Here is a 13,353-nt window from a genome sequence, read left to right as displayed (position 1 = left end):
GTAGCCAATGCTCTGTGGGGATGGCTGGAGAAGTGGAAAAAGGGCATCTGGCAGCGTAGGGGAAAACCAATCTGGGCTGCAGATGAGTAGAAGGACATTGCCACTCAGGTAGAGAAGCTACCTGTCAAAGTCCGTCATGTAGATGCCCATGTCCCCAAGAGTCGGGCTAATGAGGAGCACCGAAACAACGAGCAGGTAGATCAAGCTGCCAAGATAGAGGTGTCAAAGATAGACTTAGACTGGCAACACAAAGGAGAGTTGTTCCTAGCTCGATGGGCCCATGATGCCTCAGGCCATCAGGGCAGAGATGCCACCTATAAGTGGGCACGAGACCGAGGGGTGGATCTAACTATGGACAGTATTTCTCAGGTTATCCATGACTGTGAGACGTGTGCTGCCTTCAAGCAGGCCAAGCGGGTGAAGCCCCTATGGTATGGCAGGCGATGGTCCAAGTATAAGTACGGGGAAGCCTGGCAGATTGACTACATCACTCTTCCCCAAACCCGCCAAGGCAAGCGCTACGTGCTCACAATGGTAGAGGCCACCACAGGATGGCTGGAGACCTACCCTGTGCCTCACGCTACGGCCCGTAACACCATTCTAGGCCTTGAAAAACAAGTTCTTTGGAGGCATGGTACCCCTGAGAGGATTGAGTCCGACAATGGAACTCATTTCAAGAACAGCCTCATCAACAACTGGGCTAGGGAACATGGCATTGAGGTGGTGTACCATATCCCCTATCATGCACCAGCTTCAGGGAAAATAGAAAGATACAATGGGCTGCTAAAAACCACCCTGAAAGCACTGGGTGGGGGATCATTCAAAAACTGGGAGCAGCATCTAGCAAAGGCCACCTGGTTAGTTAACACCCGAGGTTCCACCAACAGAGCAGGCCCTGCCCAATCTGAGTCCCTACATACAGTAGATGGAGAGAAAGTCCCAGTAGTACATGTAAGAGGTTTATTAGGGAAGACAGTTTGGATCAATTCTGCTTCAAGTACAGAGGACCCCATCCGTGGGATTGTCTTTGCTCAGGGGCCAGGCTGCACATGGTGGGTAATGCAGAAAGATGGAACCACACGATGTGTACCCCAGGGAGATTTGATTGTTGGGTGAGAACTGTGTGTAATTATCGCTGTGTGCTGAATGGTACTGCCACTGTATGTAACTGTATATTGCATATTGTTTTTTATATAGATGTATGTGTATGTAGAGCTGGAGTATATATTAGTTTTAGTAAATTGACGATATGGGGATAAGGGGTGGAATGTCCTAGGGTAACTTTATGATGCTTGTATCCCCAATCGTCTGTTCTGTTTGTGCTGTATATTGAGTCCTGTGCCTTTAAGACTGGTTCTAAGAGCAAGGAGAAGCGCGGAGTTTGTTTTGAGAAAACTGCCTGACTCCTCCACATTCTGCTGCGGACAGTGTGTTCGGCGGAGGCTTGGAGAGACTGCAGGACAGAGATCTTGTTTTGCTTTTAGTTAGTTTCAGCTAGCTAGGGCAGAGAAGTTCCCTGGACTGTTTTTTTCCTTTTCCTTGGAACTGTTTAAACCTGCTCTGGACTGAAAACCCAGGGGAGCACTGGGGGCTGCACCTGCGGCCCACTGGGGCCTGGACCTGGGCATTTTCCAGCAGCGCCGGAGAGACTGGGACTGAGGAGACGCTGAGAGAGAGAGCCGAGCTCCACCCATGGCAAGGACTTTCTCAATTTGCCATCTCACTTCAGAAGGAGAGGTTTTATTGTTTCATATTATTCATTCTTTATACTTGTATGCACTTCATTTGTTTAGTAAAATAGTTTTTTCCACTTTCCTCCAAAGGGGTTTGTTTTTTTGGTTTTTTTTGTTTGTTTTTTTTTCTGGACCAGTTGGAGGGAGGGGCCACTTGGGTTTGCTTCCTTAGAGGGATCCTATACAGGGGTTTTCTCCCAAATTTGTCCCAAACCATTATAGATTTACACTGTAGTGTTACAACACTTTTCAGTGACACATTTAAAAACTGTCCATGGAGAAATCCACAATGGCCTCACCTTCAGCAGGTCACTGCCAGATTATCAGCAAGAAGAGCTGTTCTGGTAAATCTAACAAGTACTTTGACATTGTTATAGCAACACAAGTGATTAGTTATTACACCCAGCTCTGCTTTATCTCTAATCCCCAGAAATCATTATGCTTTTATTAAAAAAATTCACAACCACAGCATAGCAGCACAACAGAGGCAATTTAAAAAGAAGTAGGAGGAATGTTGATATTGGTTAATAATACAATATAATCTTCAATATTTCTTGTAGGTTGCAAGTTATTTAATTATGAAATGTTTTGAAACTAACTGATTAAAGGTGTAACTAAGTAGAAAAGTCTGGAAGAGCATATGGCTGGGTAACTCTCACAGAATGACCTCTAAAGCTCAGCTGCAGTATGCGCACTACACACTCACTCATGTTAGTGTGCAAATTAATTAAATTCCGCAATTAAAGGAGGAAAAGTAGAAAAAAATATCTCCATTGCACAGGTTCACTACTGCAGTATAGTGAAGTTGCAGATAGTGCCAGCAGAAACAAACATCTCTGGAGAGACACTACATACAGGTAAGTGACAACCACTAATTTTTCTTATTCCCCCTTCTAGTTAAAGTCTACATTTATGAGCTAAATTTGTGTTGAAAATACCTCTATTAACTTGAGAGGGTATTTCTTTTAAGACCAAAAGATTTAAATTCTTCTAGATACTTCTAAACTTGGACCTCAGTGGTAAAAGCCCACAAACCTTACCATAATATGATAGGCAACAAGTGTTCCAGGCATGCACAAGCTATGCCTTTCTGAAGCACAGGAATTCTTCCAGCAATAAGACTGGAAAAAACAGTGTTTCCAATATCCTTAACATATATATGTGCTTATAACATGCAAAAGTGCTTTAGGAGTTTAAACAAGTAGTGACTTCAACAGATCACATCGCATATGACTCCTGCAGAAATGTTCCCTCCTGCTTCTCTTCCATGGAAATGTGTTCTATGTTTGTTTTTACTTGTTGGTTTGAGGTTTGTTTTTTTTTTAACCTTCTTAAGGTGAAAACCAGCACAAATACTCATCAAACATTTACCTGGCTACTTTCACCATCTTTGGATTGTACTGTTTAAGTAGAGACAGCAACGTTTTCATTGTTTTACCAGTATCAATTATGTCCTGAAAATAAAAACACTCATGTAAGACAGAATATTAAACATGTAGCACTTTCAGGTTTCTACCACCAAAACTGCTCATCCACAGCAGCATGAAAATATGGCAAACTACAGCCTGTAAAAATGCTCACAACCAAATACAGGTGACACGAAACACAGCACTGAGCTTACACAACCATGATGGGTAAAGTGATCACACACATTAACAAGAGTGCTTAACTGTTGTGGATAACCACGACTTTAGAAACAGTTGCTGAACAAGCAGTTACTGCAATGACCTTGGCTCCTTCTGGATATTTTATGGCTTGTGCTCCTTGCAGCAATGAGATAATGTTTAATTTGAGTATGATAAGAGTAATGTTAGTTTCGCTGTTGAGCTCAGTTACAGAGTATTCAATAAGAAGAAAAGCAAGAAGGGAAAACAGGCAGTTAAAGGAAAATGAGTACAATTTACTTTACAGAGCCAAGAAATACCTGAAGAAATTCCACAGGGAAGTCTGAGTGCAGTTCTGAAGTCTAAAACACACTAAAATAAATTTTGACATGGCATTTTAATCCCATTCACTGCACATATAAACAGAAAATAAAAAGAGAATATATGGCTTGAAACTGAAGCATCAGAAATGGCCTCCTCATTTGGACTCAAACAATCACACCATCTTTACAGGGACAGTCCTTGCCCTGGCCTAAAATCAAATCCATTTGAAGTGAAGGAGGCAGACAGCAAATAAGCAGCAATATCCTGGTTTCAGCTGATTTTCCCATGACTCACAATTAAAATAAAAATCAAACAACAAACTCAACAGAGCACCTGTCAGCATTACCATTAACACTCAATGCTTTTAATCATTAAACTCCACAGAAGTTGAAGATGTACAGGTATATAGATAAAAATCAAAGGTGGTAAATACACAGCTACTTCCATGCTCTAAGAGAAAAGCAGAACCTGTTACTGATTTTCTGTTGTATGATGAGCTGTTTATAGGAGATAAATCTCCATTTTGTACAGATTTTTTTTGGACATTAAAGGGATGCAGTAAAGAAAAGTCTATCGCTCAAGACATTAAATTTACAATAGATGTGCATTTTATCATTTGACAGTAAAAATGGTGATCAGTAAGTGTTCATATTTGAGTGTAAGATGAGTCACTGGACAAATAAGAAACTAACCTAATCTGGGGATTACATTCATCTGAAATGGAGCAGATACATAAGTAAACACATCTGTCTATCTGAAGCAAAATATACTTCAAAGGACGCCACTGATCACACAATGACTGCTGTATACATACTATTTTGGTAGGAGTTTTGGAACTGCATGTGCTTCCTGTGGAATAATATAATCTTCTCAAATCAGGAAAATAATACATAGAAACACATTTTATGAGAGGGAACATCCTTTCCTTTGGCTGATGAATTAGTTGCACATCTGCCTTTCCTGTCTACTGCTGCTGCTTCCCTATCCTGAAATTGTCAATTGTACTCAAGGAAAGTGACATTGTCTGCACATTAGCAATGGTGTTCATCAAGATAGAGGTATGAAAGCAAGAATTAAGCAACAGCACCTACCAGATAATCAAACTGAGCTGTACTGAACCTGGTATCACCCAGAGAACCATGACAAGACAGAGGAATGGGAATTTAGCATTTGCAAAATGCCAATTAAGAATAAGCATTCTCTATGTCACTATTCTCTAAACAAACTACACACAGGGACACTAGGCTTAAATCTGTTTTTCACGTATTTTAGGATACTCATACCAGGAACCTCTTTCTACCTCTGCAGTTTAATTTCCTAGCTTGCTGTGATGAACCCAGAACAATAACATCCCTAGTATCACTTTTTTCAGGCTACATTTTCAAACAAAAAAAAAAAAAGGAAAGAAAATATTGACATTTTAGAATTGACAAAATCTCAGAAAATGGAAAGAAAATACAAACCATTTTAGATGGATGTTTTCCTGGTTAAATATAGCAACTGAATGTAATTTGAGAATTCAAAACACAGCTTAGTTCAAATTCAGAGACCACTTGCAAAATTCAGGCCTGAAAACAGAAGCTGGAAGCCTTGAAACCAGAAACTGTAGGTTTTCTGGCTTAGGAACAACTTCTATTAGAACTCTTATCTGTCACACATTAGAACTTCCAAGTGAAACATAGTACTTACTTCTACAATCAAAACATTCTGGTAGGAAGAAAAAGAAAAACAAATCAATTAGTATCTCAACAACATACAATTTCTTATTTATCTTCATAACTCATTTTCAGTGCAGTTAAATATTTGTACCACCATTTATGTATGTTTACATGTGTAACAGCAACTGCTTTGTAGTTTAAAATTTCTGATGCTCTAATAACAATTAGCTGAGATTCTTCTCAACAGCTCATGTTAAGTAGTCTTTGAATTATTCAGACTGAAAATTCTAGACATATGCAAAAGAGATCAAAACAGAGTCTATACAATTGCCATTCTTCTAGAGAAGCGTCCTACTGCAGAGATGTACAATTCCGTCATACCTACATCCTTTACACTGACATACTGTCATGGGTGGCACAGTTTGGTTTTTAGTTATGGAGGAATGTCAAGTGTTTTTCCCTGCCAGGACCTGGGAATTGCTTTAGAAAGGACAGAGACCTATCAGAAGGCTAGTTGGGATATTGGGATCTGTTTTGACCACTGAGAATGTCAAATGTGACTTTGTGCAGTACCCATATATAAACCCTGACTTCCTGCAGGTCAGTATCTTTCTTGATGGTCAGCTCAACAGGTAACATCAAGTTGGGGCCTGCTGCTTCCCCCCTCCGCTTTGGGGGAGGGAAGCTGGCCCCAAGGCCTGGCCGGGCTCCATCAGCTCCTAGCGGGGAAGGAGAGGTTGCAGCTTAACATCAATTACTTTTTTCAACATCCCCGGAGCCACTGAGCAGGGGGCCTTGATAACAGCTATGGGCCCCCGATTGTCACCGCTTCCCCCCTCCCCTCCTCCGTGATTCCAGAGGGAGAAAGCAGAGGCCACATGACCACCTCAGGCCTGGGCAGATGTAACCCTTTCCTGGCAACATGAAACTTCCAAGGCCTAACCCTGCCCTGAGAGAGAAAAGAAAGGGACAGAGTTAACATAGAGAAAAAACAGCATGAAGTCAGTGCAGCGAGAGTGAAAGGACTATTGGGACAAGGAATTGAGTTTGCCATTCCATTTTAGGCTGGACTTCTTATTGAACCATGGAAATGAACTCTATATGTAGATTATCCCTTTAAATCATGGGAAAGATATGCATTTGGGGAGATGATTGTTTAGATTTGTGTGTGGATTTGAGCAAAGGTGTTTGTGATGGACTAAGTGATATTAATCCCATAAGATGCTTGAACAGAGATAGGGATGAGAAGCCCTCTGCACCAGTGAAGAAGTGTGAAGATATCTCTGTTCCTTGAGATGAAGAATCCTTTGCCTTTGGAGTTATTCATCTTTAAAAGCTGACACCCCAGTATGCAGGAGTCTAAGACCTATGACCCATGAGCAGCTTGGGAAACTGCTAATGGGAGGGGTCATGAAAGCAGGTTTCCCCAGGCAGCTGTTTTTGTGACAGTTAAAACCCACAAGAGAACTGTTCTAGGTTGTCAGTGGGATCCATGACTCTGAGACTCCTCTCCTAAAGACTGGTGAAAAACTATTTTCAAATGGTGAAACTGACTGAAAATCACAGGTTTTGCCTCTTTATGTTGTTTTGTAGGAAAGTGAACAGTTTGTAAGGGGAGGGAAGAGTGTTTTTGGAGTTTCATTCTGTTTTGTTTTAGTTTTTTTCCCAACTTTCTTTTTCCATTCTTTTAGTGTGTGTTAATAAAACTATTTGTTTATTTTTAAGCTTGAGCCTGCTTTGCTTTTCTCCTAATCTTTCTCCCACAAAAAGAGAATAAACACTAGGACCACCACATTAAATTTGGCAACCAGAATTTGGCGAACGTGAAACCACTACACATACATGTCTTAAAAATCATCTATGTGTGAGGAGAAAGGGAAAGTGATGTGTTCTGACAGAGCAGGAGCAGTGGTGTTTTACCCCCTGACATCTGGGTCAACGATCTCCATAGAATCACTGGAGAAAAGCAGATTCACAATTTACATTCTCCTATTTCCTCCTCTTGTCACTGCCTATCATGGGGACCTGTGTTCCTGGTGTGGGCTGCACCTTACACATCTCAGCAGTATGAATTCCCACCACTCCTTCAGTGGAACACCAACACAGACACACAACACAGAGAGCTGTACCTTTCCAGTCAAGGTTGAAAGGTCATCTCCCCCAATGACTTTGATATCTCCAGTTGACTGATCATTCTAAGAAAGAGGAGGGTGAACATTAGCATGACAAGAATTAAACTGATTTTCTTCTTGCAGTAAATATCAGAACTGTGAAGTACACAACTAGTAAATGCTAAAGCTTTCAGAAGCACGGCAGCAACAGCATGTCTCTATGAACAAAGAAATTACAAGTAATCAACTTCAAAGATGGTATTTCAGATTAAAGACTGTTTGGCAAGAGATTTGCATCAACATAGGCATCATCTCTCATCTGTGACCATTATATATGCATATGTATCTAAAAAGCAAGGACTTACTATGCATTCTCTACAGATATAGAAACAGGACAAAAAGCACTTCTGGTTTCCAAGCTACAGGATGCTATATAGCTGGTAATTTACATTTTAATTTTATTGCTTTAGAAAGTCTTACTCTGAATAAGAATAGTCAACCACAAGAATAGCCAGCAAACAAGGCACTGATTGCTATTTAGAACGATGGGCTACAAAAATAGCCAGAAAAGCTTATGTTTGGTTTACAGCCAATCTTGGTAATAAATCAAATTAGTTCTTATACAATTGAACAGTAACACAGATACACCATCACTACACTGCACTTTGCTTCAGTAATTCTAAACTGTGATAAAAATGTAAATGAACTGTTATATAGGAAAGTTAAAAACAGCTGCCAGGAGTACCTCACTGTTGCCACATTCTGTGAGTTTTGTGAGATGTTTATAGTTCTGTAGCTGAGTTCTCATGTCTGTACCATAAACAATCATTGTTTTCTACATTCCTTTCTGATGAAAGTCATCTGATTGACTTCTAGCCTGGCCAGTGGGATGGAGAGGTGGTAACCTTGTTCTCCAATCCCTGGTCATTGTTCAGAATCTATATAAGCGAGGTCTTGGTAAACAATAAAGTTATTTTCTTCAGTCTTCTTGGAGTCAGATTCTGTGAGTATCCATTTGTGTCCTCTAGCGACACCTCACAAATCTTTGCAGTTTACTAAACTCACTCAACTGACTTTAAACCTTGACAGTGTCTCACAGTTCCTATCAGATGTCATATGCAGGTGCTACATTCCTAAGTAATGAAAGGGTGTTGCTGTGTGTAATTTTGTGTTTTAATACCCTATGGTTTATTCTTTCCCCCCCCCCCCCCGGGGTGGTAGTTTAGCCTGGGTTGTCTGTCTTCTCTAATACCTACCCCTATTCCCGAATGTTCCCTGTCAATCCTTCCTGGTGCCAGCCCCTGTCTGAACTGCCCATTGGGGAGTCCCCTATACCTTGAGGCTCCATTGGTCTGCTTATATAAATCTCATCACATTAGCCTTCCCACTGGGTTTATGTTTTGTAAACTTCACTTTGTGTCCCTCCTTGGTCTTCTCCCTATTGGCCCCTTGATCCCCAAACTCCACCCTGCTTCTGTCCCTTAAAACCCATGGTCCAGGTTTGTCCCCAGTCTTCACCTCTGCACTGTATTTGAGTTATGTAACGTTAATAAAGGAATCTCGGACTGCATGTGAAGCCCACCTTCGCTCCTTTTTACACTGACCAGCAGCAACCACTTAGGACTCTAGGACCCCGGGGGTTGTGTCGTGCCTTCGCAAAGTGCCTTATCACCAGACACGAGACAACAAAAGGGTGAAAAAACAGTTAAAGATTTCTGACATTGGTTGTAACCAGATTTCCACAGGCAAGAACTTTGTTTAATCATTAAGCAATGTTTTAATTATCTTCAGAAGCCTTATTTCTGTGTTCAGTACTGGTAAGGCTTTCATGCTTCATGGTTTAACACATAAGAGTTTTACTGTTTAAATCTGTTGTCACTGCTGAAAAACAATAATGTTTTACAGGATTGTAACTCCTGACTTAAGTGACTCCAAGATCACCTTTTAATGTGGTATTTTAAGTTCCTTACAGTATCTGCTGTAAGGTTTGGTTAGCAGAAACCTTTCAGAATACTGCTGTGACCAGCCTAACCAGAGTTTACCATGTACTCCACTGAAAATCCCTATTTTCACCAGTGACAGTGCAACACATCCACTGTCTTTTGGCTGCCCTTCATGACTATACAAACAACATTTGCTAATTTCCATGCTTAAATGCAGGAGACTGGTGTGTGGTAATGCATTAATTTGGTTTAAATTGTGTTTTATCAGATTTGTAATCTGTATCGTGATTTTTCCTTACTTATCTGTAACCTAATTCTCTTCCACTGCCACTTCTCCCTGATTGGATGGTGTCTTGTCCCTGCCTCTGGGCCCTGCCCCCTGGGGAAAAAGCCCCCGGATGGGCGGGGCCGAGGTCTCTTTGGCACCGGCGAGCTATTGGGAAGATCTCTAGCCAAGCAGGGCAGGACTGGAAAATAAAGCAATATTTCCCCCTGGACAAAGAGCAGGCTCTTTCTTTTTGCCATCGGCGGTCGTCTAGTCTCGTGGAGAAATACCACAACCGGCGCCTTACGTGCGGTTCGAAGCCACAAAAGGTTCCCAAAAACCTGGAAGAACCACTCAGGGAGCACGTGGCCAAGGAATCCCACAAAGAGACAGACCCGTCAAGCTTGGCGTTCGCTGTGGAGTCTCCGAAACACAGGATTCAACAGGCCAGGGCTGCAGTTTTCTCCTTTGGACTCAAAAAACCCATTGGAGTGCTGCAAAGAAGCCCCCTGAACGGCAGGCTGCTCCCAGAGAAAGTGATCGCATGTTCGTGGAAAACTAACCCTGGGAACCGAGACTGGAAGCTCTTTTTGCACCAAAAAGGGTCAGTCTCAGGCAAAAGGAGTGATTGGGAAAGAAGGGAAAGGAACGCTGGATTTTCAGTGAGTACCACTTTTGGTTTTCTAAGGGAAAATCTTTTTAAGGGGCATTAAACCTCAGAGAAAAGAGTTTCTCCTTTTGTGGAAGGTTTTTGCTTTCAGAGTAAAAAACCTTCAAAGTGCTTTCTTTCGGCAGCCTGGGGGTGGGGGGAAAAGGAAACTGCATCCCCTTTTGGGTTTTTTTTTTTTTTTTTTCTCTCTAGCGAGTTTTTTTTTCCTTTTGGTTTCTCAGTCACAGTTAAAAAGGGGACATAGAAACTTAAAATCTGAGCCAAAAATGGGTTCTAAGCTATCTGTGTCTCAACAAAGAGCCTATTATCAGATTTTAAGTGTCTCAGATGATGGAAAAACCCATTTTTCCAAGAAGCAATTAAAAAATTTCCTTCAGTGGTTATTTGCTCAATTTCCAGATGTATCATCTGAGCAAATAAGCTCCCCAGAATTTTGGGAAACTGTTGTAAAAAAATTTTCTCAATCAAGCTCCCCTAATGATAAAGAAAAAGCAAATTTTGCTCTTTGGAGCTTGCAGATTTTATTTGCAATGCAAAAACAAAATGAAAAAAAATAAAAGCTGGTTCCTTGTGGACTTTCCCCAGTTTCCTCAGTTTCTCCCTATCCTGACCCCAAAATCCCTTCCCCATAATCGGATATTCCTCAAGAAACCCCTAAACTTTCCCCAAAACTCCCTTCTTCCTCTGTTGGTAAACCCCGGGTTCGGTTTGCTTTTACAGGCAGTCCGAGTACACAAAACCCCCATCTTAGTGAATCCCAAACTAGTCTTAGTTCGGAAGGGGGGGGTCACAAGATGGAGGGGACTCCTTTGTTCCCCAAAATGGCCGAAACCATGTGCTCTCGACTCATGAGAAGCCTCTCTCTTTGTTTGTCCCTCCTTCCCACAATCCCTTTTGCAATCCTTTCCTCTCCCCAGACCCTTCCTTCCCTTCAGTGCTGCCCCCGGCACTGCCCTCTCCTCTGACTCCGCCCCCTACCCTCAAACCTCCACCCTCCAACTCCACCTCTTGTGACTCAAGCCTCCAGCCCCTCCCTGCCCCTGGTTCCCATGGTTTCCCCGCCCACAGTCCCAGTCCCCACGCCCCGGGGGAAGGGGGCGGGGGGGTGGGGGGGAGCCGGGAACCCAGAAGCAGGAAATTATCCTGGCTTCTCTGCCACCCCTGTCACATACCGACGGTCAAAAAGAGGGGGTGCTGTCCACAGTAATTGGGACCCCTTCCCCCAACAAGCGATTCAGGATTTGTGCAAAGCTCAGGCCAAATTTGGACACGAAAGTGAATAGTTTTGCAGCCTTTTAAAAGCAAATTTAGCAGGGAATCCTATTGTTCCCTTTGACCTCCGGCAGCTTTTTTCTGCCCTCCTTTCATCCACACAGTTTAGGCTTTGGGACTCCACATGGAAAAAAAGATTAAGAGATTTACTTCCGGAGCTTTGGCAAAATCCTGAAACGGCTGTTGATAATAATAATTTGCCAATTCGATTAGAACATCTATGTGGTGATGGTGAATGGGTCGCAGCACTCAAGCAAGCTCAAGAAATTCCTTTAGCTGTTTCAGAATGCATTAAAGAGACTGCTTTAAAAGCATTCTTTTCAATCCAGCCCGATGGGTCCTTCCAACCTTACAGTAAAATAAAGCAGCTTCCATCAGAACCTTTAGTAATGTTTGTGGAGTGATTAACCCGAGCTATCGAGTTACAGGTTAAGAATGAAGGAGCCCAGGAACAGGTCCTGGAGGAGATGGCACTGACCAATGCAAACGAACAGTGCAAGGCGGCCATCCTCAGCCTGCCCATGGAACCGGCTCCAACCTTAGATGACATGCTGCACGTATGCACTCAGAAGGTCCCTTTCATGACAGCACACCTTAATCACAGTTCCAGAGATGCATTCAGACCACCGCAAAGAGCTGCTGCAGCAGACGCCATGCCCCCTGTGCCTGTGCCACAGCCACCACCTAAGAGAAGAACAACATGTCTCCTGTGTGATCAGGCTGGACATTGGGCATCTCAATGCCCTTTAAAGAAGCAATTTCTGGACTTTCAGGACAATGGGGGTGGGAGGTCTCAAGAGTTCAAAGGGAATTTTTCAAAAAACTAAAATGTCAGCGCTTACTTGCCCAGTGTGCCGACATAAAAAGGGCAAATCTGAGGAGGGGGGAGAAAAAACTAAAAAATGCAAATGTTAAATAATCCTGTTATAATCAGTTCTACCTTTCAGCAGAAGTCACCAGATATGACCCTTCCAGATCATGACGTGAGCAGACCCTGTCTAACCACAGAATGTCTCCAAAAGCCTTTTGGGTTACAACTGACAGAATCCTTGCACCTAAGTGACACAGACTGGCATTTAGGTTCATTGGATCTACAAGTGCTAGGCTCCTGGCAACATGTTGGCAGTAAGTATGTCATCCTTGGGGACACCAAGTACACACCGAGAGAGATCGAGATCCTTCCTGGTCTCGTCTCATCAAACCCTAAACAACTAGTTCTCTGGCTGCGCTGTGTCCGCCCACCTTTGTTTCTGCCTAAGGGGCAGATAATAGCTCAGGCAATTCCAGCACCTGACCCATTCCCTGAAAAAAACAGCACAAGGAACAAACACCTTGATGTTTGCCCCACATGAGTTATTGGGAGGGGCAAACTCAGAGTGTGAGGTCCATCACAGTGGGGAAGTAATAAACCTCAAAGGGGTTTTGGACACAGGCGCGAATATAACGATTGTACCAGAAAGGATGTGGCACTCACATTGGGAACTGCAAAATGTGGCCGGGCACGTAGAAGGTATAGGGGGAATGAAATGGGCAAAACAATCAAAAAGTGTTGTGCAAATTAAGGGGCCAAACGGACAATTGGCTACACTGCGTCCATTTGTTTTAGATTATTCAGAGCCCTTGTGGGGGAGAGACCTGATGGCCCAGTGGGGGGTCACGATTGGCATTCCAGATGCCCTCCCAGTTTTTCAGGCTGTGGCCACTGAAGAGCACCCTACTCAGAAACTCAATTGGAAAACTGATTCACCAGTCTGGGTAGAGCAGTGGCTGCTC

The 13,353-nt window shown here is 42.7% G+C and overlaps 1 protein-coding gene across 2 annotated transcripts in view; it reads right to left on the bottom strand.

Annotated features, from left to right (window-relative positions):
* The window catches only part of LOC120764925 (hypoxanthine-guanine phosphoribosyltransferase-like), a 40,404-nt gene that overhangs the window by 14,870 nt on the left and 12,181 nt on the right, over window positions 1-13,353 (bottom strand). For both annotated transcript variants that reach the window (XR_009208593.1, XM_040089080.2), the window contains exons 4-6: window positions 7,449-7,514; window positions 5,351-5,368; window positions 3,105-3,187 (exon numbers count right to left, since the gene is read on the bottom strand). Coding sequence is in view for 1 of the 2 variants with exons in the window: in XM_040089080.2 (XP_039945014.1) it covers window positions 3,105-3,187; window positions 5,351-5,368; window positions 7,449-7,514 (167 nt within the window). In the remaining variant the exon portion in view is untranslated. The remainder of the gene's footprint in view (window positions 1-3,104; window positions 3,188-5,350; window positions 5,369-7,448; window positions 7,515-13,353) is intronic.

The sequence above is a fragment of the Hirundo rustica genome, chromosome W, assembly GCF_015227805.2.
Source record: "Hirundo rustica isolate bHirRus1 chromosome W, bHirRus1.pri.v3, whole genome shotgun sequence".
NCBI classification, from domain to species: Eukaryota; Metazoa; Chordata; class Aves; order Passeriformes; family Hirundinidae; genus Hirundo; species Hirundo rustica.
The sequence above is the reverse complement of the archived record's forward strand: the minus strand, read 5'-3'. Positions and strand labels throughout refer to the sequence as shown.